The 25,878-nt window shown below is 41.4% G+C and overlaps 2 protein-coding genes across 4 annotated transcripts in view; one reads left to right on the top strand and one right to left on the bottom strand.

Moving 5' to 3' along the window:
* The first annotated feature begins 9 nt into the window (after window positions 1–9).
* kiaa0895l lies at window positions 10–25,878 on the top strand. Of its 3 annotated transcripts, none has more exons than XM_061664732.1 (7): window positions 10–239; window positions 9,113–9,860; window positions 9,933–10,076; window positions 16,479–16,611; window positions 17,367–17,672; window positions 18,628–18,725; window positions 23,426–25,876. In XM_061664732.1, exons 2-7 carry the CDS (start codon window positions 9,144–9,146, stop codon window positions 23,585–23,587), a joined length of 1,560 nt encoding a protein of 519 aa, XP_061520716.1. In that variant the 5' UTR covers window positions 10–239; window positions 9,113–9,143; the 3' UTR covers window positions 23,588–25,876. The 3 variants fall into 3 exon arrangements, with proteins under 3 accessions (XP_061520716.1, XP_061520725.1, XP_061520735.1); XM_061664741.1 differs by lacking the exon at window positions 10–239 and adding an exon at window positions 253–2,068 and having other exon boundaries at window positions 23,426–25,877; XM_061664751.1 differs by lacking the exon at window positions 10–239 and having other exon boundaries at window positions 9,789–9,860; window positions 9,906–10,076; window positions 23,426–25,878.
* LOC133395659 (casein kinase II subunit alpha'-like) overlaps window positions 23,450–25,878 on the bottom strand; it is a 73,074-nt gene continuing 70,645 nt past the window's right edge. Inside the window, exon 13 of the mRNA XM_061664772.1 lies at window positions 23,450–23,540. The gene's annotated coding sequence lies outside the window, so the exon portion shown is untranslated. The remainder of the gene's footprint in view (window positions 23,541–25,878) is intronic.

Here is a 25,878-nt window from a genome sequence, read left to right as displayed (position 1 = left end):
TATGTTCCAACGCCACTGCTGCCGCTTCCTGGCCGGTCCAGGCACGCAGGCAGGGAGGCGCCTCAAGGCCCGCTTCACACCGGACCGTTATTCGCCTTTTTTGTCCTCTGCTGCTCCAGAACCGGTTTGTTGCCTGCTGCCGAGGAGCTGCGGACGGAATGGGCGAGTGAACCGCGGGAAGAGTGGAAAAACCTGTTCGGCTGTTTGGTTGGTAGTAGTTTGTGGAGGAAATGTTGATGGTGAGATCATTTATTTGTAGTATCTCAAGGATCAATCTATGAACTGGTTTTCTGCGTGTTTGTATTGGGAATTTAATCCAAACTCTAGTTTAATTTCAATCATTGAAATGTGTTCCATTATTGGGAGCTATCAGATTTTTTGTTTTGCTCCTGGGGAGATTTTACTCAGCAGCAGTGATGGGAAGTAACGCAACTGTGTAGATTTTTCAGTACTTAAGTATTCGTTTTTCAGACGACTTTTTCATTTTACTCCGTACATCTGTTTTCAGATGTAGGGAGTTGCGTTCTACTCATTACTTTGCCAAATTATGAATATTACTTTTTCCAACCCGATGATGACACTTAGTAAAAAAAGAAGTGAACAGAAAGAAGTGAAGGCAACCTGGGTTGATTGTGATTTTGGTTCGTCACTGGTTGTTTGTTTCTATCTGCCTTGCGATTGGCTGGCGACCAGTTCAGGGTGTACCCCGCCTCTCGCCCAGAGGCAGCGGGGATTGGCTCCAGCATGCCCGCGACCCCAGGGAGGGGAAGAAGCAGTACAGAAGATGAATGAACGATGGTGTAGTGGTACATTCGCCTGACTTCGGTGCAGGCGGCATGGGTTCAGGCAGGGCCGGCCCGAGCCAATGTGATTTCTTACAGCCCCCGCCCCCTCCACAACGATTTAAATAAGCTTACAAAAAAGTCAAACACCAATAGGTTTTTTTAAACATTGGCTTAAATTCAAAAGATAACATGCCACACAATTTAAAATATAAAATAGAACATTTTCTTCATTTCATTTCTGTATCGTTACTGCCATACATATAATGCGAGTCAACTTGCTGTTACAACTAGGGCTGCAGGATATTGGGGGGCAAAAACGACAGTGCGATTTTGTTGTTGTTGTTTTTTGTTTTAAACCTGCGATATATATATATTGTGATGGGAAATAATACAAGATCAGTGCTGGGAAATGTTCTACATTTTCTACACAAACTAGACCAAAGTTCAGTTCATCGTTCCAAAAATGAACTAGTTCAGGTCATAGTTCTTAATTCAAAATTTTGAACTCGGTTGAACCGTCCAAAAACTAACTAAACTGAACAAAAATAATAAAATTTACATTTTTTAAAAAATATAAACACTTTTGTTTTTACTCCCATTTTTCGTGAGCTGTTGGCCTCGTGTACAAAGACTTGCGTGGATTTCCTACTGAAACATGGCGTACGCTCAAATCCAGAAAACGTCGTACACACAAAAATATTCAGATGTATGAAACTCTGCGTACTCATGAATCCAAGCACATTTCCTTTGTGCATTCCAATCAACGTGGAAATGAGCGCACATGTTGGAGTAGCCGACTCCTCCTTGTCCACGCCCATGTTTAAATATGCAAATGATATTTAAATGAACCCTGTACCTAAGATCCCGATCTCTGCATGATCAGGAAAAAAGGACGATGGGCAAGGCAATTAAAAAAAATAAAATATTTTTTCTGAATGTGAAGTTGCTCAATGAAGTGGAGGTGCGCAAGAAAATCCTCTTTGCCACGCTGTGCTCTGGCGTTAACAACTCGCGAAAGAGGAGTGACTGGGACAGCGCGTGTGCGGCTGTCAATGCTGTGGAGACAGAACAGCGCGCACACTTAAAACTAAAAAGGAAGTGGTCAGACATTAAGGTGGATGGGAAGCGGAGGACAGCTGCCCACCGCCAAATTGTGGCCGAAAAATGGCGGAAGAACCGGCGCGGAGGGCCTCACGCCGTTCGAGGAGAGAATCTCTGCGATCATGGGTGACCCTAATCTTTCTGGTGGTGGGAGCACGTGGCAGACTCTGATTACTCCCAAGGTAAAAATACCATGTATTTTCATAACTCACAACAGATGTGTTCATGCAGTAACCTACACTCAGCCCTATATGATATAAGGTTCATGCGTAAATGTATGTATGGTATTTTGAATGAATCTTTTGTTTTCAAATTGAAGCATGTCAGCTTATCAAAGAGGATATCAAAAACGTCATCCTCATCAGGGTCTCGACCTGACTGCAGTTCATCGTCGTAACTAACTTGAGTGGGCGGATGCTCACATTCGAGGGCGTCTGGCACGTTGGAGAGGTGTTCTCTTCACGGATGAATCCCGTTTTTACTGTTCAGGGCAGATGGCAGACAGCGTGTGTGCCGTCGTGTGGGTGAGCGGTTAGCTGATGTCAACGTTGTGGATCGAGGGGCCCAAAGTGGTGCTGGGCTTATGGAATGGGCAGGCGTGTGTTATGGGCAACGAACAGGTGCATTTTATTGATGGCATTTTGAATGCACAGAGATACTGTGACAAGATCCTGAGGCTCATTGTTGTGCCATTCATCCACGACCATCACCTCATGTTGCAACATGATAATGCACGGCTCCATGTTGCAAGGATCTGTACACAATTCCTGGAAGCTGAAAACATCCCAGTTCTTGCATGGCCAGCATACTCCCCGGACATGTCACCCATTGAGGATGTTCGGGATGCTCTTGATCAGCGTATACAACAGTGTTCCAGTTCCTGCCAATATCCAGCAACTCCGCACAGCCTCCAAGAGGAGTGGACCAACATTCCACAGGCCACAATCAACAACCTGATCAACTCTATGCGAAGGGGGTGTGTATCACTGCGTGTGGGAAATGGTGGTCACACCAGATACTGACTGGTTTTCTGACCCCCACAATAAAGCAAAAGTGCATATTTCAGAGTGGCCTTTTATTGTGGCCAGCCTAAGGCACACCTGTGCAATAATCATGCTGTCTAATCAGCATCTCGATATGCCACACCTGTGAGATGGGATGGATTATCTCGACAAAGGAGAAATGCTCACTAACACAGATATAGACAGCTTTGGGAACAAAAATTGTACCGGCATTACCAGATAACAAGCAACCCTTTATTGCTCAGTGACTTTTTTTCTCAATGTCTTTATGTCTCAAAAGTGTTCTCTGTCAATTGCCTGTCTGTTGTTGTACTAGAGCGGCTCCAAGTACCAGAGACAAATTCCTTGTGTGTTTTTTGGACATACTTGGCAAAATGAAGATGATTCAGATTCTGAATATTTGAGGGAAATGGCTTTTTTTTTGGGGGGGGGGGGTGAAGTTTTAGAACTTGGAGTCCAACTCACAAAAAAAGTGGGAGCAAAAACAAAAGTGTTGGGTTTATATTTTTGTTCAGTACAGTTTATAGTTCTTTTTTTTTTTTTTTTTTTCAATATGATGCTGATGGAGGCGGCACGGTGGCCGACTGGTTAGAGCGTCAGCCTCCCAGTTCTGAGGACTCTGGTTCAATCCCCGGTCCCGCCTGTGTGGAGTTTGCATGTTCTCCCCGTGCCTGCGTGGGTTTTCTCCGGGCACTCCGGTTTCCTCCCACATCCCAAAAACATGCATTAATTGGAGACTCTAAATTGCTCGTAGGTGTGAATGTGAGTGCGAATGGTTGTTTGTTCGTATGTGCCCTGTGATTGGCTGGCAACCATTTCAGGGTGAACCCTGCCTCCTGCCCGATGACAGCTGGGATAGGCTCCAGCAGGCCCGCAACACTAGTGAGGAGAAGCGGCTCAGAAAATGGATGGATGGATGATGCTGATGGGCTGTTACCCTCAAATTACTGGCACTTCATTTCCCCATTGTTGACACCAATTTAGTCCACACTTGTAGCCAGCTGCAGCTTTCACTCTACAATCTCAAAAACGTGAGGAAAAAGTTGTTGCTTGAATGGTGTTTTTTAAATCGAGGAATTAAAACAAAAACAGAACTTTTGTCCTTAATGTGCAAACAAAAACACAGGAACGATGGTGAAAGGACATTATTAACTTTGCATTCCTCGCAGCTCTGGCTGAGTATATTTACAAAATATTTCGTCTTTTCTACTCTTATATTACAAAACCAAATGAATTCCGTATTATCACAGTGTGATCGTACAGTGTTAACAAAAGCATTCTGATACAAATAATAATTTTCCTCGTAATCAATTTTACAGTTATATACTGAATTACAAAAGAACGCATTCACTCTCATTTACTTGCACACTCACACAGCTGCGGCGTTCCTGCCTACAGTAGTCTCATTCTGAAGACCGAAATAGGAAATGCAACGTGCACATTCTTTTTATTAGCATGTCCAAACAGGTCCCTCCGCTGGTCATTGTATATTACAGAACACCAACACTGGAGCAGACCCCCCATGTGACTATTGCGATGCTCAAATAAAATATCGTGCAGCCAGAGTTCCAATATCTCATGCGACATACCATAAGTAGCAAGTTTGTCCTATTTGGCCCTCTTTTTTTCTTCCCTGTGTTCCTGACAGCTGTTTCCAGAGTTCTCGAGGGTCACATCAGTAAATTTGCCGCTATCCCAGCAGAGAGCGAGCAGTATACCAATCAGTCAGACGAGGGAGTATTTGTTATTATCATTTGTAATCATATTATTGGGCATTTCTTTAAATTTGAATATGTTTTCCACGTTAAAAGTTAGTTGTCAAGTTATTGCAAATATGTACAGTAGGGCTATCACTAGCAAATCTTTTTTGAATCAATTCTCAAATTGATTGAATATAATCGAACCCCCCACTATTACCCAAAAATTTTTTTCATTTGTTTCTACGACTAACATGCATTTTGTTCTCATTTATGAGGCATGGATTTCAATCCTTAAACTGCATATGTTGGTACTGGGTGTATGGTATAAACTTGGTGTACAGAATTTGAGACAGCAAAATGCTAAGCGTTTAGCAATCGTGATTTGCATTAGCATGCTAGCGATTACCATTTTAGGTCAAAAAACGCTAACTACCATTCAGCTCATTCATACTTATGCTATATGTACATTACACGTCTAACTGTCTGAAAAACACAGATGCTCCTTTGTTATGTTTGGCAAGGTTTGTCATTGGCCCAACACTGCTTTCGTCTGCAATAAATTCCGGTGGCGCGGGCATAGTTCCGGGGGGGAACTTTTTTATTTTGGTCCCGGTGGAGCTTGAGGCAGAAATTTTGTGTCGACTTATTTTTGAAGTTATTCAATTATTTTCTCCGGCCCTAATGTGCACCTTTACCACTTGAAAGAGATTGATTCAATGGTGGAAGATTTCATCTGGATCTGGAACAAACAATTTTCCTTTGTTCTTTTTTTAATTTTAGTATTCAGTAGTTTGACAGTTCATCAAGAAATGTCATTCCTTATATTTGTCTTTAGTAATGAGGTGCTTTAACTGCATTTGCATCTGCATTTTCAGTATATTTAGGATGTTGAGAAATATCTCCAAAAATAACAAGAAAATGTGTTGTAAATAAGTGTAAGTAGTACGCGAGAACCATCCATCCATTTTCCGTACTGCATATCCTCACTAGGGTCGCAGGCTTGCTGGAGCCTATTAACTATTAACGCAAGCGTTTACTCTTCGACCCCCCCCCCTCACCTCTCAAAATTAATCATGTTTTTCTCCAAACCAATATACGCTACTTACAGTGGGTACGGAAAATATTCAGACCCCCTTAAATTTCTCACTCTTTGTTTTATTGCAGCCATTTGCTGAAATCATTTAAGTTCATTTTTCCCCCCTCATGAACACATTCAATATCCATGTTAATTGGGAAGGCTTGCAGTGAATGAGTTAATGTACACACAGCACCCCATATTGACAGAAAAAAACGGAATTGTTGAAATTTTTGCAGATTTATTAAAAAGGAAAAACTGAAATATCACACAGCCATAAGTATTCAAACCCTTTGCTCAGTATTTAGTAGAAGCACCCTTTTGAGCTAATACAGTCATGAGTCTTTTTTTCCACACCTGGATTTCGGGATCCTCTGCCATTTCTCCTTGGGTCCTCAGAACTGTCAGGCCGATGTGCTAACCAGTCGGCCATTGTGCCACCCCAAGGAGGACACCACTGTTGAAAATAAATCCCTAAAAAAAGCAAGACTGGAATTTCCCAAACTGCATGTTGACGAGCCACAAAGCTTCTGGGAGAAAGTCCTATGGACAGACGAGACAAAACAGGAACGTTTTGCAAGGCAGCTACATGTTCACAGATGCAAAAATGACGCATACCAAGAAAAGAACACTGTCCCTACTGTGAAACATAAAGAAGGCTCTGTTATGTTCTGGGGATGCTTTGGTAAATCTGGCACAGGGTGTCTTGAACCTGTGCAGGGTCTCAAGATTATCGAGGTATTCAAGAGAGAAATCCGCTGCCCAAAGTGAGAAATCTTGGTCTCAGTCGCAGGTCATGGGTCTTGCAACACGGTAATGACCCAAAACACACAGCTAAAAAAACTCAAGAATGGTTAAAAGCAAGACACTTCTATGAGCCCTGACCCATAAATAGTTTGATTGCAGTGATTGCTTCAAAAGATTGTGCACCAAAATATTAAGGGTACCATCATTTTTGTGTAGGCCTGTTTCATGAGTTTGTTTTTTAAAAATAATTCTGTTTTTTAAAAATAATTCTGTTGAAGCACAATTCAAAAGCAACGTCTGATTTAAATTAGTTCATTTTTATTGTTATTAATATTATTTTTATTATTACTATTACTCTTGTCAGATTAAAGTTATTTCTGTGACCACTGTGTGGTTTTCTTTTATTAACAAAAGGGTACTGACAATATTGTCCATGTGTTTATGTAATGTGCAATGCACAAGTGCGCTTTGTATTGTAGGATGGAAGTTTGAACAAAAAATAAGTGCAGAGCAGTGAGCACAAATTCTGAGCAGACACTAAGGATTGGATTTGTTTCTAGCATTAAAATATTGTAGCTCGCAAGCAAGCTAACATACTCTGTAGTGTAGGTAATAATACTGTATTCAAGCCTTCAGGTCTGATTTACACTATTGTTAACACACAAACTAAAAAAAAAAAAAAAAAAGCAGTCCACAGCAGCCTCACAGATTACAATTTGTATTTTTGACGCATATAGACCCTTTCCCAAAAATTGGAATATCATGCAAAAGTTTATTTATTTATTATTATTATTTATTTATTATTTATTTCCATAATTCCATTCAAAAAGTGAAACTTTCATAGATTATAGATTCAGGGCCCAGAATTTAAACAATTTCAAGTATTTATTTGTTTATATTTTACATAATTTGGGTTTCCAGCTCATAAAACCCACGAAATAAGGAATTCAAAACATTTGAATACTGTGGAGAAATCACCATTCTCAGTTTTTGTAGATAAAAGAAAGAGATTAGGGTCACATTCAAAACAATATGTTAACCTTTAACCGATGGGCCCGTGGCATTGAGGCAATCAGCCTGTGCCATTGCCTGGGAGTTATGGAAGCCCAGTTTTACTCGATACTTGCTCTCAGTTCTTCATTGTTTTTGGGTCCGGTGGCCCTCATTTTCCTCTTGATAATGCCTTATAGATTCTCAATGGGGTTTAGATCCGGCAAGTTGGCCGGCCAGTCAAGCACTGTGATGGCATGGGCACAAAACCAGGTTTTGGTGCTTCTGGCAGTATGGGCAGGGGCCAGGTCCTGGTGAAAGATTAAATCAGCATCTCCATACAGGTCCTCAGCAGAAGGAATCCCAAAGTCCTCTAAATCATTCTGGTAGACCGTTGCGGTGACCTTGGATTTAAGAAAGCAGAGTTTACCAACATCTGCACTTGCCTTTGCACCCCAAGTCATGACTGACTGTGGATATTTCACACTGGACCTCAAGCAGCTTGGGTTCTGTTCTTCACCCGTCTTCCTCCAAACCCTTGGACCTCGATTCCCAAATGAAAGGCACCCTTTACTTTCATCGGAAAAGAGGATCTTGGGCCACTGGCCAACAGTCCAGTCCTTCTTCTCCTTGGCCCAGTTGCGACGCTACCTACGTCGACTCGGGCTCAGAAGTGGCTTGACCCCAGGAACCCGACAGTTGTAGCCCATCTCCCGGATGCGTCTAAATGTGGTGTTTTTGAAAACTGTGACTCCCGCCTCATTCCACTCTTTCTGGATCTCTGCTAGACTCTTGAATCTTCTCTGTTTGATAATCTACTGAAGCCCACAGTCAATTCTTTTGCTGGTGCAACTTCTCCTGCCACATTTTTTCTTTGCACTAAACTTTCCATTGATATTTTTGGACACAGCACTCTGTGAACAACCAGCCTCTTTAGCTATGAACTTTTGTGGCTTACCCATCCCGATGGAGGGTATCAATGATGGTCTTCTGGCCAGTTGTCAAGTCTGCAGTCTTCACCATATTGAACCCAACTGAGACAATTGAACCAAACTGAATTAATTTAATGACACCCGGGGAAACCTGTGCAGGTGCTTTGAGTTTAGTAAATGATTAGTGAATGGCACTCCGTTTAAAACATTTATGGTCTGCAAAATTTGGGCTGATTTCTTCACAGTATTCAAATTTTTTGAATTCCTGATTGTGTGGCTTTTATGACCTGGAAGCCCAAATTATGTGAAAATAAACAAATAAATACTTGAAATTGTTTAAATTGTGGGCCGTGAATCGATAATCTATGAAAGTTTAACTTTTTGAATGGAATTATGGAAATAAATGCACTTTTCCATGATATTCAATTTATTTGGAAAGGGTCTGTATAGTGAATTAAAATGCTCCTGTGCAAAAAAAATTTCCCCCTCTCATAGGCTGGATTGCTCAACATTTTCTTTAGCACATATGTGTCTCATCTGCTGTCTATGTGATTGGTCATCTGCGGCGCGACTGTTCAGCGACATGTTAAAAAGGAATTGAATTGTTTTAATGACAATAGAAGTGTACGGGGGACAGATGGGACAGGTTAAGAAAATTGTGATTATATCCCTGACACAGACTGACTTCACCCTCTCATCAATAGCTCCCATTTTCACACTAAAAAAGCCAACATTAATCTCTCTGTTATGTCTGCCCTAGCCCGAGTGAGGCAGAGCTGGTGGCTGTGGTGATGGTGTTGGACACAGGTGTGGTCTTCATGGATCATGTCAAGGGTGACCACTCTGAAGGCAGTAGCGACCTCTTGGACCTGAACAACTCCAAAGCTGCCAAAACCAGCAGCAACACTAAAACCATGCTGAGACCTCAGGCTGGAAGGAGCAATGTTTCCAAGCAGAAGAAAGCCCCCCCAAACGGGTTCTTGGCTCAGAAAGACACTGACCATGTGGTAGAGAGCAAATTAGTGTCACAAGCCAGACCTCCACTCCGTCACCCTCTCAGCCTAGACATGACATCTCAGTGCCTGCAAAGGTCTCAGGAGCAGATGGCAGACAGGCGGCTTATGCAACCACCTTGGCGCAGCGGTTCAGCTGCCCCGTCGCCGCCTGCGCGCAGCCTGACTAGCCTCAGCCTGGGTGCTGGTGGTTGGATGCGCCGCAGTGAGAGCACATGTTCAGTCAACCAATCCCTGGGGCTGCGTGCTAAAAAGGGGACATTGCGACCAGCCACGTCTCTACCACACATCGCTAAAGCTGTGAGAAGCAGCACACTGTCCCCATCCACCAGGCCGTGTCTGCTTATTGCTCTCAGGCCTCTGAACCTTGAGCAGGAGAAGCAAAAGTTCTTCCAGTGTGACTACAAGTATGAACCCCAATTCGAGTATGCTCAGCCGGAACCGAAGTCTGTGCTAGACAAATACAGCGAGGGCTCCGGCCTCTTTCTCGAGCAGGTACCTCACACGCTTACAAATGACTGATTGATAAGTGTACGTTAGCCTCGGGCTGTTTGTGTGTGACTGCAGGCTGTTGGAATCATGGAGTGCGTCCTGAAGAAGTTTGGCTCCTATGAGAATTTTGAGGAGGTCACAGGTGGCACTGTGCTTCCCAAGAGTCAGGTGTGGGCCACCGTGCGGAAATATTTGCAAAAGGAAGGCTGTGTGGGTGAGGTAAGTGCGAAGATCACCTGTGTCGCAACCACACACTTTTTTGAAACACAGGATCACCTGTGCTTTAATTGTATAAACATGAAATGTAGATGAAAAATACTTCACGACTGTATCTTTTATGGCATGGAGGAATTCATGAAACCAAACTTTTTAGTAAAGCGATCGACTTTTAACCTTTACCACTTGGGATGCAATGACCACTTTTTATTTGAGACCGAGTATGAATACAAGTGTTTACATTCAAGTACAGGAAGTCCTCGAGTTACGACGCACTCGACCTACGACGTTTCGACTTTACGACGCCCGTGCCTCGTCCGCCATTTTGTTCCAGCACCATAGTGTTTCTGCTTAGCTAGTGCATAGTGCTTGTCTGTGTTTGTGCGCCGGGAGTATCTTTGCCTTTTTCGCCCTCCTTTTTTCACACTCTCAGCAGTAATGGTAAGTACAGCATCTTATTTTTGTATTTTTATTTCTTTATACGAAGTGTTAACCTTTCCCGCTACGGTCACCTGACCGTGGTCGGGAGACGCAGGGGTTAACTCCTTTCTCTCGTTGCACAGCTGAGGTGGGTGGTGGCAACAAAAAAGGTACGAAGCACCGATTTGCTGCTTTAATGGCTTTATTAGCTCCTCTGCACATTCAACGTCAACGGGTCCTCCACTAATCGCTAGTCTTCCCCGGTCGCCGTCACTACACTTGCTACTGTACACACTCGCACCGGCGCGCACTCCTTCCTCCTTCGCAGTCCCGTCTCACTCACACATCGACGCACACGCCCACACACACTGAGCTTGCTGTCACAATCAAGTGGGACAATACCCGTAACAGAAGTATTTCACCGTAAAATCCGACTTAGGCGGAAATTCGGGTTACGTCGCCAGAGTAGGAACGGAACTCGTTCGTAAATCGAGGACTTCGTGTACTCGGCAATACTGAGTACCGATACTTGATAATGCCATTAAGAATTGCAATTGTGATGAACATTTTAAATTTTGAACAAATTCCGTTCAAAAACACTTTTTTTCTTGAACATTGCTTAACTTTCATTCAAATGTGACTTTTTAGAGTAGCAAGGTGTCATTACTGACATTTTAATATCCAACTGCATGCTTTTCTAACAGTCTTGCCACACATTTCACCTAAATGCAGCCTCTAACACAATGTCATTTACGTGGTGTGCCAGTATGAACATTAAGGAACTATCTCAAACGAGTAATTAGATAAGAGATGAAGAGTCTGGTGCATATAAACAAACAGGAAATGTGGATGCCATGTTATTTCTTTGCGTTAACTGCAAAATAAACGGAGTAAAAAGAAATATAAGGCAGCTTCTTGAGAATACCACTGTGACAAGACAACTGAAGTGATACTTTACTATGCAATCGCTGACTTTTATTCATTCGATCCGTGCTGCGGCCCTCATGACGGCAGCGCAGCTGGCTCGGCAGCGCGGAGTGGAGCCGGCGAAAGTACGGTGCTCGAAACTAGATTCTTGCTGGATGGCTAGCGCTGCGGTGTCCTCTGTCACCGTTTCAGCAGCGCATAATTTGTGTTTGGCTAAAGGTGTTGTCATTCATATTTACCTTCCCCGGGAGGCTGGTTAAGCGGTATCGGAGCTCCACACCAATGCTGTCATAGTTTTACTTTAAAGTACTGCACAACTATTGTACAGAGGTACAGTATTGGTACACCCCTAATTATCGCAGAACATTTATTTTCACAGCACTGTAAGCAGAACTGGCACAGCGGGATGAACCTAACGCTCCACAACCACGATGTCTTTCATGTATTGTAGAGTGTGACCAGATGTTGAAAATGACAAGGAGATGGTCAGTCAACAAGCTCTTTGATGGATGGGTCACTGTGGGCCCTAACTTGGGGTACAGAGTATCGAGAATCGATTCGAACCGGGACTAACGTTCCCATGCCCCTGGAATCGTTGATATTTAAAAAATTCGTTCCCTAGTTTCGAAGCCTACAGTCCGCCGAGCCAGAAGAAGAAAGTGAAAACCAACGATGAATTGGTGGAGACTAATGAAGAAGAACGAGCACAAAGAAGGGGTTGTGCCCAACGGTGGCAGCGATCGAAAGTGTGTCTTTGTATATAAGCAGTCGCCTCAGTGCAACACTTATATAAGATTATATTGCGTAAAGGTGGTTTCACTCTGTGTAGAAGCAGAGCTGCCAACATGTAAAAATTAACTTCCAGAACAATTTGTTCAAATTTGTCTGAATTTCCATATTTGCTCAATTTTGTCAAGAACACATCTGGAGGACAGTCATAATCATAATTTTTCATAAATTATGGCTTCAAGAATGCAAAATTCCCCACTGTGGGACTAATAAAGGTTATCTTACAAATATTTCATAATAACAATATACTGTTAACCTGCCCACGTTCTGAAGGGATGTGTGTGGTGACATACTAATTAATTTCCGTTACAGATGCAGGGTCCTTGTGGATGTTTATTATTTTATATTTATATCTGTAAACATGTATTAATTGTGGACTTTACGCCGATCTGATCGGTGTGATTGGTATCGGACGATAATTAGCATTTTATGCTGATCGGCTGATTTCATGTCATAATTCGTCAATCCGATCAATTACGTCATCGATCGGCTCCGCACAAGACATTTAACTCTGCGTCGCTATTGCGTAAAAATCCAAAAGCTAGTTTATTTTTAGCCTTGTCACGTGTCTTGTGGCGCAGTAGTGTAACTATATGACGGCCAATAAAGTTTTTTTCAATTTCTCGGTTAAAAAACACATCATTGATGTGGGAATATTTTGCGGTGTCTCAGACAAACATGTTATCTGCAGTCTGAGTACAACTGAAGTACATAGTGGGGAACGTCATCTAAATGTACATACATCAAAAACAAAAAATTCCTTTGTTTCCTGTTTTTTGTTTTCCTACATCAGAAGGAGAAACAAATGGCCGCAAAGTACACAGACCCATAATTCCTTTCAACTCTGCATTTCCATGCTTTTCCAGGTGTACATACCGCCCCAAGTTTTAAACGCTATGTTACGCAGGATGGTCACATAGCCGACATGTACATGCAATTATTATGCTCTCAGGGCCAGGGGCGGTTACTGATATGGGTGATATGGTCAATCAGGTTTCAGATTATGTAATCAGAATACACAAAAAGGTGACTGTATTCCATTACAGTTACTGGGGGAAAAAAAAAAAACATGCAACAAGATTACAGGTAAATTTATTAAAAATTGGGATTATTTTGAAGATTACAATTTTAATGCAGGGAGAGGCCCGTTGTTGCTTTTGAGCCCAAACCTTTCTAGAGTTAGCAGTGCATTATTGTATCATAAGGTGGAAGGCGTGCATGTGTGTCACTGAGGGGAGGGGTTAAACTAACGCTAACTGCAAAGGCTGCCTTCATAAATGTAATAAGTCCTCTGTTTTCCCATATCACTACATATATCACACACACTGTTTCATGTGGATAGGTTTTAAACACTTTGTTTTGAAGCTAGGCAGCATGGTGAACAAGAGGCAAGCACGTCTGTCTCACAGTTCTGAGGTTTTGGATTTGAATCCCGGGTGCTCAGCGTTCCTCCCGCTCTCGCATTTCAAAACGTGCATATTAAACATTTATAGAACACGACAGAAAATATATATGCATATATATTTTTTTGATAATGAATTTTTTTTGGGTCATATTTGCTGTTGAAGTAATCCAAAAGTAATGGAAAGTAATCAAGTTACATTACTTTAATATTGTGGTACCTGGATTACATTACTGACTACATTTGTTTAACAGGTAACTAGTAGCAGTATTGGAATACATTGAAGTAACCCTCCCAACCCTTTATAAGGACGCACATCTGTCAACGGGATGTGTTTCTGGCCCCCCAAAGATTTACAGATCTATTGATGCACAATTGTTCCCTTCAAGCCATTGTGATATAGAGCCCTAAAGAAAAGGAAAGGTTTTCCCCATGTGGGACCATTTTGGTCTTATATCCCACCCCCAATAGTATCGGCAAATATGGTACTGTGTTTGTTTTAAGTTCCTTTTTTCATCCTGTTACTCTCAGTTTCCGCTTGATCTATCAGAATGTAAATCCATTTGAAAGTAACTATAGTTAAAATGATTCATTTTATTTCTGATGGTTAAATGTGGCATTTGCTCGAACCGAACTGTCCTAAAAGCACCTCCTCAGCACAGAGCAATCAAGGCACGGAAGAGGAGTCACAAACACGCCTAGAATAAACACAGGTGTACAGACATTTTACAACTTCCTCTTGGTTGCTTAAAAGTCTTACATTTTCTCCCAAATGGACGGGGTGCCTTATAATGCGGCGCGCCTTATGTGTCCACCAAGTTCCAAAATCTGTAAATGTTGTGTGACTTTAATGAGCCCTCCGCTTGACTGACTGGGAGCATTTCCTGCCGACACACTGCTTATATAGAGGAAGGCGGACGTGACTGAGGACAGCATGCGGACGTAAAGGGGGAAGGGTGTGCGTGAAAGGACGCTAAAGGCACGCCCCCAGTAGGTATATAGTTATGGTATGTGCATCGGTTTGGCTAAGGACTCCTGAAAATGACACCTACGAAGAGACAAGCTTACAAAGCACAGTTTAAGCTGCAAGCTATCAGTTACGCGGAGGAAAATCGGAATCGGGCAGCCGCGAAAGAATTCAAGATCAACGAATCCATGGTTCGGAAGTGGAGGAAGCAGGAAAACGAGCTTTGCCAAGTCAAGAAGACGAAGCTGAGTTTCCGCGGAATCGAGGCGAGGTGGCCCGAGTTGGAAGACCAACTCCAGCAATGGATTAATGAGCAAAGAACAGCCAGGAGAAGCGTCTCTACAGTCACCATTCGACTGAGGGCAATAACGCTTGCAGAAGAAATTAAAATCGAGCATTTTCAAGGAGGTCCGCCTCGGTGCTTTCGTTTTATAAAACGGTGCCATCTATCCATCCGGACAAGGACTACCGTGGCGCAGCAACTTCTGGCGGATTACAAGGGAAAGCTGGCCATCTTCCGCTTCTACTGCAGTAAAAAGATTGCCGACAAACACATCCAGCCCAACCACATCGCCAACATGGACGAGGCGCCGCTCACTTTCGACATCCCGGTGAACCACACTGTAGAGAAGAAGGGGACCAACACGGTAGCGATACGCACAACGGGGCAAGAGAAATCGGCTTTTACTCTTGTGCTTGGTTGCCATGGTAATGGACAGAAACTGCCACCTATGGTGATTTTTAAAAGGAAGATGCTGCCGAAAGAAAATTTTTTCCCACCCCCCGGCATTAGATGATAGGTCCATATTTAACTCAAGTATTGACGTGGATGAATTTTCTTTAATGATACAACTCAACTCGTTCAGTAACAGTGAAATAATCCAGTCATTTGGCATGGAGATGAACGGGGTGGACTAAATGTTCCAAAAAGGGGAATTGGTTTTTGAAGTACCACATCAAATAAGCACAACGAAGCAAGATAAAAACAAGTGAAGATGCTCAGTTAATGCTGATGATAAAACCTGTTCTTATGCACACTTTGTGGTATTTTGTGCAGGTACTGATGGCCATTAAGTTGCAGTTTCCCAACATGTATGTATTCTAATTACCTAAAAAAAATAATAAAAAAAAAAGATTGGGGAATTTTTTAAAAGTGGTGATTGGATAATATTTTTAATTATTGTTTGACGACCGACATAATAAAACCACATTTAAACAAACTATTAAATATCGAATTCACCTTTGCACCATTACAATGACTGTAGCTTGGTTGTTGTAATCGTGGGAGCCCTGCACTTCCCAAAAAAAACAAAAACTAAGTTAAGCTGCCAACAGCATGTTTGAAGCACAAAAGCTCCATTGGGCCGATAGTTTTCTGTAATAAATAATGACTACTAAAACGCCGTAATAGCCGTCACTCAACGCTTCTATGATCGGCTCATTATTATATTTCTTTGTTTAATATCGCAACCTGATAGCTTTGTGGAAGTCGTTACATCGTGTAGCGACATAGAAGTACGGACACGTTACGTCGGCGATCGGCGTAACGTGGTCGGGACACATTATCACGGCCGTTGGGCAGACGGTGACCATCGGTAAGAATTTGCACAGTCGGTCAGATTTGACTGTTGTGTCCTAGTTCTAACAAAAATGCTGCTTGCTACTTAATATGGTAAATTCAATGCATTTTTGAAGTGAATTTGACGGAAATGTCTCTTCAAAATTCTTATACTTCTCATAATGTTAAAAAATAATCATATACAGTATATTCCCACCCGTGACCCAAATGAGGATAAGTGGTATCGAAGATGGATGGATTTATAATAATAAATTGACATTTTTCTCAATCACACCTATATGGTAAACACGTGCTGACCCAACCCAAAAAATGTGTCTTTAGGTTGTGGTGCGTCTCTCTGACGAGCTGCTATCTCAGGCAGTCATGATGGTGGAGAGCTGTCGTCCCACTCTGACCATCAACCTGGCCGGAGCCCGTCAGCACTGGCTGGAGGGGATGCTGAGACACGAAATAGGTGAGCTCACACACGCTCACATCTGAATAAATGTCGGGTTTCCGTCATTTTCATTGTTCCCCCCCCCCCCCCTCCTGTTATTTGTTGCTAATTGTGAATTTCTTGTATTTTAGCACTACTATAGAGCTACCCGTTAAAGTCCCTGTAAAGGGAAACTAATGAATAAATGAGGCTTCGAACTTGTGAAAAAACTATTTGTCAAATTGTCTTGGCTGAAAAATGGGTACTACTTCGTCTAGGGGTGGAATGGTTCACAAAATCCACGGTTTGTCGTCATGGTTTTCCTTTCGGTTCAGTAGACGTTGACTCTTATGAAAATCAATTATTCTTGAAGAGTATATTTGGTGAGAAAACCGGTGACGTGTTAAATACTTATTTCAGCCGTTGTAGATAGATACATAGCTAAAAAGCTCCATATTATAGCTTTAATAGTAATTCATATGGTTTAATCTAAATTATTTTTGTAAATTGTCGGATGGAAACCACACAGCCTACTTAAAACACTGTTTACACGCAAACTGGAATTTTTCCGACCAAAAAGTTTTGTCTTTCCAGTTCAGTGTTAGTAGAACAATATAGACGACAAGATAACAACGGGCGATATTCTTGGCTGTTTTCTGCTCAGCGAAATTAAATGGCATTGTTGTTTGGTCTTAGCAAAGGTTTTCTCTCTGTGCTATTCTAGTTATTACAGTATTTGCATTGCAGACCAAGAATGTAACCTCTTTCAGTTCCAAATGTTTGCTCCACGTCAGGCACACATTATCTGCGAGGGGTCAACAATAGTTTTCAGCCATGGGCCACGGCAGAGGGCAGGAAGCAGTTTGGCCTCAAGCCTGCTAACCCCACTGAGGAGGGGCTGGCCAGCCTGCACAGCGTGTTGCTACGGAAGCAGCCATACCTGTGGCGCGCAGCTCTTCTCTACTATACGGTTTTCCATGCCGGCAGCATGAGCTTCAGCCAGCTCTTCGGTCACGTTGCTCGCTTTGTTCAGCATCCGGACGTCCGCTGGGAATACTGCCTGCGTGCCAAAAGGGGACAGACGGACACTTCGCAACCTGGTGAGAGCGCGCACGCGCAAACGCACACACACAGCGCTGCTGTAGTCAGAGGTGGCGAAAGTATCGTACTCGCATACCGATAAAAGTCTCCTTTACCAGAGAGTAAAAGTGAAGGTTCGGACTTTGAAGTGTACGTAATTTTTACTCTCAATTATAAACAGAACCCTTTTTGATAACTTTGCACAACAACAACAACAAAGAAAACCCTTCTTGCAAAAAAAAAAAAAAAAAAAAAAAAAACGGTTTCCCTCTTTTATTAACTTACATAATGCTCATACTGAAGAAGAAGAAAAAAATCACTGGACACGCGATCAAAACTAGCTCAAAAATAGCTTTGCTAATGTGAACTGACGAAGAAAAAAATGTTCCATTTGCTATTTATAAAAAAAAATAATAATAAAAACACTTTATTGGTCTGTTTTCTCTCATCTTAAACAGAGAGAAGTTGGTGATTTTTAGGCTGGCACAAGACAAAGCATTCGACTCGAATCATTCTTGTAGCCGATAACATTAAACAATTGTCTTAAATAAGTCATGGGTGAAAAATACTACATCTTATCTTTTTTCCGCCTTAAGCCTCTAAAATCTCCGTCAATCAAGATCTCAACGGAGTTAAACTTTACCTCGCTCTAGTTACGTCTTTTTGTTACATCGTATCATTAGCCGCGTAGACTGAAAAAAGCATTGAGTCTATTTTCACAAAGTAAGGAATAGAAAGTACAGATGTTTTATATCCGTTTTTAAATGGAGGGAGTAAAAGTAAAGCCGTAAGAAAAATAAATACTCAAGTCAAGTACAGATGCCTTAAAAAAATCTACTAGTGTTTGTAGTGTACTTTGTTACTTCTCACTGTAGCGAATAAGATACTGTATATGTTAAGTGAGACCATCATTAAGTTCTTGATTTCTAAGGCCTTTATTTTTATGCACCCTGTATGCTGTGTGTTAATTTGCAGGCTGCTTCAGTAAAGACCAAGTTTATTTAGACGGGATCCTGCGGATACTTCGGCATCGAAGGAACATTGACTTCAAGATGTTGACTTCGTTAGGAAAGGTCTGTGTCACTTTTATACATCAACACTGTCATGGTATTTTTAGCTGTGGTGAAGAAACAAAGCGTCCTGTTCACTTAGTTTGTACACTATATACAGCCCCAATTCCAATGAAGTTGAGACGTTGTGTTAAACATAAATAAAAACAGAATACAATGATTTGCAAATCATGTTCAACCTATATTGAATTTAATACACTACAAAGACAAGATATTTAATGTTCAAACTGATAAACTTGATAATCGTTAACTTAGAATTTTATGGCCACCTGTCCCAGCTCCAAAAAAGCTGGGACAGGTGGCAAAAAAGACAGAAAGTTGAGGAATGCTCATCAAACACCTGTTTGGAACATCCCACAGGTGAACAGGCTAATTGGGAACAGGTGGGTGAATTGCTCAGTCATTCACACGCAAAGATGAGGCGAGGTTCACCTCTTTGTGAACAAGTGCGTGAGAAAATAATTGAACAGTTCAAGGACAATGTTCCTCAACGTAGAATTGGGAGGAATTTAGGGATTTCATCATCTACGGTCCATAATATCATCAAAAGGTTCAGAGAATCTGGAGAAATCATTGCATGTAAGCGGCAAGGCCGAAAACCAACACTGAATACCTGTGACCTTCGATCCCTTAAAAGACATTGCCATGTGGGCTCAGGAACACTTCAGAAAGCTTTTATCACAGTTGAATACAGTTTGCCGCTACATCTACAAATGCAAGTTAAAACTCTACCATGCAAAGCAAAAGCTGCATATCAACAACACCCAAAAACGCCACCAGCTTCTCTGGGCCAGAGCTCATCTGAGATAGTCTGACTCAAAGTGAAAAGGTGTGCTGTGGTCCGACGAGTCCACATTTCAAATTGTTTTTGGAAATTGTGGACGTTGTGTCCTTCGGGCTAAAGCGGAAACAAACATCCGGACTGTTATGGACGCTTTTTTTAGTGAGCTGTTACTGTTTGGAACAGCTACAATTTTCCTCGTGTGGTTTGAACAAAGTTACTGAGTCTTACTCATTTACACCTAAATGATCATGAAAATGCTAAATAAATGCTAACACACACAGACCCACTATTACGCAAGTATGTTTTTTGATGGTTTTGTTGAGAACCATTTAATAAACATTTTGAACTGAGATGTTTTATATATATATATATATATTTTTTTTATTATTATTTTATTTTATTTTTTTTAAAGCTCTGATGTAATTTACTTTTGTCATTTTATTCTAGCTTAGCTTGCAACATTCGTCTAGTCTCTCTTTTGTGTAGGGAATCTTCAGTAGATGTAGAATAACTTGGAGTTTAGCTCACTCCATTTTCCAGGTAACTTGCCCAACACTGTCTCGCCCCCAGCTCCAACCAAGCCTTTACACACCCAAATATTATTGGGAGGGTGTGGGGGTTCAGTGCCTGAACACTTTGTCTGGACCCCCTGTGGCCCCCACACCGCACATTTACTCCATAGTACTGTAGTAAGACGCCAGCATCAGCAACTCATGCTATGCACTTGCTACACTATGAAAATGTGCAAGGAGTCATACGGAGCACAGCTTACACTTACGTACGGTACAACACAACAAAAACGAAAACCAACGTCAGTAAAACACACACTTATTATGGGGAAACACAGAAAAATGTCCAACATTACAATTGACATGTAATTACCACAACTACAGTATGTACGACATGCTGCTAGGCATGCTGGGAAATCTGCGTCCACTTCTCCCGTATGTACTGTAAATATTAAGATACTACACGGACGCAAAATACAGAACTAATCGTGTTGCTAAAGGTCAGTATTCTAGTGGGATCCTTCAGTGTGTTTTGTTGAAAACCCTAGCACAAAGTTACCATCCAACTGGCAAGGGGCAATCAGAACCAAAAACCATTACTACGAACAATAACGGAAATACTTCGGGAATTACAAACCTCGATTCCATTAAAGTTGGGATGTTGGGTCAAATGTAAATAAAAACTGAATACAAATCGCTTCAAACCTATATTCAATTGAATACACTACAAAGACAATATATTAATGATCAAACTGATACTTTGTTTTTTTTTTTTGGGGCAAATATTTACACATTTTAAATTTGATGCCTGCAGCACGTTCCAAAAAAGCTGGGATGTTTACGACTGCGTTATATCACCTTTCCTTTTAACTATGCTCAACAACAACAACACAACTCAACAGCAGTCAGCGTTTGGAAACTGAGGACACTAATCTTTGACGGTTTGTAGTTGGAATTCCTTCGCGTTCATGCTCGATGTACAGCTTCAGTTGTTCAACAGTCCGGGGTCTCCGTTGTCATATTTTGCTTCATAATGCGCCATACGTTTTCATTGGGAGACAGGTCTGGACTGCTGGCAGGCTAGTCTAGTACCCGCACTCCTTTACTACGAAGCCACACTGCTGTAACGTGCAGAATGTGGCTTGGCTTGCTGAAATAAGCAGGGACGTCTCTGAAAAAGACATTGCTTGGATGGCAGCATATGTTGCTCCAAAACCTGTATGTACCTTTCAGCATTGATGGTGCCTTCACAGATGTTCAAGTTACCTTTGCCATGGGCACTAACACACACCCATACAATCACAGATCCTAGGTTTTGAACTTTGCACTGATAAAAATCTGGATGGTCCTTTTCCTCTTTGCCTAGAGGACACGACATCCATGATTTCCCCCCAAAATTTGAAAAGTGGACTCGTCTTTTCCACTTTGTGTCAGTCCATCTCAGATGAGCTCAGTGTTTTTGGGTGTTGTTGATAGGCCTATATGGCTTTCGCTTTGCGTGGCAGTTTTAACTTGCATTTGTAGATGCAGCGACAAAACTCTTACCTGACAATGGTTTTCCGAAGTGTTCTTGAGCCCATGTGGCAAAACCTTTACGCAATGATTTCCGGTTTGTAATGCAGTGCCTCCTGAGGGATCAAAGGTCACAGGCATGTAACGTTGGTTTTTGGCCTTGCCGCTTATGAGTAGAGATTTCTCCCAATTATCTGAATCGTTTGATGATGATATGGAGCGTTGATGATGAAATCCCTAAATTACTTGCAATTGTACATTGAGAGAGGTTGTTCTTAAAGTGTTGGACTATTTGCTTGTGCATTTGTTGACAAAGTGGTGAATATCGCCCCATCTTTGCTTGTGAACAACTGAGCCTTTCTCCTCCCTTTTTTTTTTAATCGCTTACATATTTATCTAGTTTTAACAGAATTGTACACAAATTTAAAAACAAAACAAAAACATGGTTCGAATGTAAACAAAAACCTGCGTCTTAGCAATCGCTTTTATATATATATGTATAAATAGTCATGTTTCCCCACATGTTCAACTGTGGTTCTTGGTGTCGAGGTCTGTGAGTCAATTTCTCCATTTGAAAGCTTGGAGGCCTTTGATGGAATGGTCTCCTTCGCCTAATTTCTTCTTTTTTTTTTTTTGCAGCCACCAACATTATTTTAACCAAGTGCTCGTCCTCTTTAAGAATAACATTATTCTGAAAGTTGGGTGGCACAAATTGGATATCCCAATATTTGACACATTATAACAACAGTCTTCCAAAACCCAATCATAATTGTACATTTCCAAAATATATGTGAATGAATTACATTTAATTCCCCACAATCACGCCAACATCTTTTGATGTGTTTTTAGTTGTTTGCTTTTTAACTTTGCGGTAATAAAAAAACCTTACAAGATTCTTCCAGGCAAATTCCTTCCACATCCGAGAGCAGGTAGTTGTTTACATATTTAGCCAATCTATTTCACTGATGTTGATATCAAATTCTGCCGGCATGGTGGACGACTGGTTAGCACATTCGCCTCACAGTTCTGTTGACCGGGTTGCAAATCCCCGGCCCCGCCTGTGTGGAGTTTGCATGTTCTCCCCGTGCCTGCGTGGGTTTTCTCCAGGCGTTCTGGTTTCCTCCCACAATCCAAAAACATGCATAAATTGGAGACTCTAAATTGCCTGTAGGTGTGACTGTGAGCACGAATGATAGTTTGTGCCCTGCGATTGGATGGTGACCAGTTCAGGGTGTACTCCGCCTCTCGCCCGAAGATAGCTGGGATAGGCGCCAGCAGCCCGTGACCCTAGTGAGGAGAAGCGGTGAAGAAAATGGATGGATGGATATCAAATTATTTTTGCCACTTCTCCATTTGTAATGTAGTAGCTTTTTTGTCATCCATTAGAATTTTATGTAGAGATCCAATAATTCTCATCCTGACATCTTTGAATGCTTTATTTATGATATGAATAACCCCATTCTCACCATCAGAGGGAATAGGAGCTAATAAGGACACTGCAGGTGGCTGGGCTGGGGTTTTGTCAGAGGGGCACCGTTTTAAACATGCACACACATACACCCTAAATTGATTTGTTCATGGTATTTATTAATTATATTAGTTAATTGTATTTTTGTTTCATTGTATTTTAAGTACAAACCCCAATTCCCATGAAGTTGGGAAGTTGTGGAAAACATAAATAAAAACACAATACGACGACTTGCAAATCCTTTTCAACCTATATTCAATTGAATAGACTACAAGGACAAGATACGCAATGAAGGTTATTGAAAACTCTGTACACATAATTCATGAATTGTGTGCATCTCACATGCCAAAGCAAAAAACCACCAAAGCCCAATAAATGGCGAAATTTGTCTCAACCTGGGTGTATGCACTGACAACATTCACCCCTGCAGGTGTCCTATGAAGATGTGGAGAAGCTGCGGCACTTGACAGTCATCCACAACGCCAGAGTTCCGCATTTCATGCGAGACCAGGATCGGTACCTTCAACATCTGGAGCACATCGTCGCTGTGAACAAAGTTGACGATTTAACGTTGCAGCAACTGCTTCCATAACCTCGTTGCACCACCTGAAGCCGCTCGGAGGCCTCGTGCGGTGGCCTGAATAGCACTTCATGATCCAGTATTAAAAATGCTCTGAGCATGTTTTATTTATTTATTTTTCAAACTTGAATAGTACAAACAAAAAGGGGATGTACACACTAGCACGTGTAGCTTATTCTCACTTTTTGTCTAATGCATGTTTGTAAGGCTTTTACACACAGCCAAGTGTACTTTCAAGAGCTCTCTCACTCACCTTCACTCCCTCTTGCCAAGGTGTTACCTCAATATATACCATAACCAACATATAAATGTAGAATAATTATTGTTGAAACCAATGCCTGTACAAGACAAATTGCTGCAAATTGATTTAAAGAATCACATGTATTCATACAATTGTTTTTGAGGACTCAAACTGAATGTTACTGCCATTAGCTTTAAACATTATTTTTCAGAATTTTTTTTTTTTTTTTTTTTATTTTGCCTCAGAGCATCTTTGTAATCTAAATGGACATCACTTTGAAATCCTTGGGAGGCCATGAATCTTATAAAATCAAGTGCCAGTGGCCTCGGGGAGGATTTATAGTGTCAGTGTTATTTAGAGGATACTTTGTCTCAGCGTTGGTTTTGGTGTTCTTATCAATAAGCTACTGTGATGTGATCCTAGCTACACAACAACACAACATCAAGCTCAAAGTTCAACCTTCTAAGAAAACTGTAGGTGAGAGGCATGGTGCCGTTTTTACACAGTGAGATCAACAACAAGGAAAGGAAAATGCCGTTAAAGGGTTGTACAAACACATTTTGAAAGGAATGCATATGTTAGTACTGTGCAGGGTGCAGCCTCTTCTGTCAGCAGATGGACCCCAAGCTTTTTTAATGCCCATTTTAATAAGTTCTTGTCTTTATTACACCACACTATTTGAGAATTCATTTCAAACAATTATTTATTCCAAATCATTTTGATGTGTCCAAACTGGAGTAAAGAGAAAAATTATAGACTTTGGGGTCTATAAAATAATAATAATAAAAAGACACTTTGTTATGGTGCATAAAATAAATTGTAGGATTATAGATTTGTGGCAAAAAAATGTTCAACTAAATTACACTTCACAACTGTAGACTGGGGTTCAGTGCAATAGATAATACAGAACTCAATTTGCTATGTTACGCAACCAGGGGTGGCTGGGAGTATTGATTATTCAAAGAGCCCATGTCTGACAGGGACGTGATTTTCAATCATGACACAGAAGTGATAATTTTTTCATTGGGGCCCCAAATCTCTGGCAGCTCTACCAGTACCCAACAAGATGGACAGGAACGATCCCACTGCTATCTTAACACTTGAGACACAAGCAGTGCATCCATGCGCTCAGCTACCTTTTAGCAAAACACCATGATCTCAAACCAGCACTTTCACAGTAGTGTTTTTTTGTTTTTTAATCAGCAGCTATTGATCCGTCATTACTGGCTGAGTGAGAAGGGGGCTATTGTTTTTCGTGCCTTTGGTGGATATCTGCTCGAGCTTGTCATATGTTTTCCACTGCTTTCTACTGTTACTGACACTACATTTCATATAACTGTCTGGTCAATTCATTTTGATTCAAACAATCCCTGGACAGTCTGGCAAGTAAACCAGGACACTACAAACAGGTTGGGGATGGTATCGGTCAGGCCTGCTCGACAGTAAACCAGCCATTTAACTTCCATGTGTTTGGCAAACAGATTTGACATTGTGCCTCCCCACCCAAAGAAAAGAAAAAGGGGAAAAAAATCGACCTCCAGTCTCACCAACTCACTGGAGAACATGAACTTGAATTTACAATTTATTTATTAAAAAATAAAAAGAATTTCTCTGGCCTATTTTTTTAACCCCTAAATGAACACGCTGGTGTTGTATTTTTTCTTTAAAAAACATAGTCAACACTTACATCCCAGCCAGATTTGAAAACTTGGGCCCTTTTATGTAATGTTTACATCTACGCCTTGAGCTTTGCATGGGTTCACTCCAGCTCCTTCAACAATCATTCATCTTAGACTCAAACAGGTGTCCAAAGTCCAACCTGTAACTACTTTTCATTACTCCATGGCAGTCTAGAAATAAAATTAAACATGGCATGCATCAGGGCATTACAATAAAGGATTAAAGAGACAGAAACTTTTATTACTGGAAAAGGTTGAAATGTTAAAACACCTGCTTAAATTGTCTATAGGCATTAATGTGTCAGTCATGTGACTTGAGGAAAGCCTGGTGCTTGTTAATTGTAACTCACCTGGCAATAAATTGTCCTGCATAAATGTTTTGT

Source organism: Phycodurus eques, chromosome 2, assembly GCF_024500275.1.
Source record: "Phycodurus eques isolate BA_2022a chromosome 2, UOR_Pequ_1.1, whole genome shotgun sequence".
Classification (NCBI taxonomy): Eukaryota; Metazoa; Chordata; class Actinopteri; order Syngnathiformes; family Syngnathidae; genus Phycodurus; species Phycodurus eques.
Note: the sequence above shows the minus strand (reverse complement) of the source record. Positions and strands in the feature narration are given on the sequence as shown.

Coding starts and splice junctions, on each gene's coding strand:
- kiaa0895l (XM_061664741.1), top strand. CDS start 9,144: ATGGTGTTGGACACAGGTGTGGTCTTCATGGATCATGTCAAGGGTGAC. Junction 16,612..17,366: donor GATGCTGAGACACGAAATAG/GTGAGCTCACAC, acceptor GCTCCACGTCAG/GCACACATTATCTGCGAGGG. Junction 18,726..23,425: donor TGTTGACTTCGTTAGGAAAG/GTCTGTGTCACT, acceptor TCACCCCTGCAG/GTGTCCTATGAAGATGTGGA.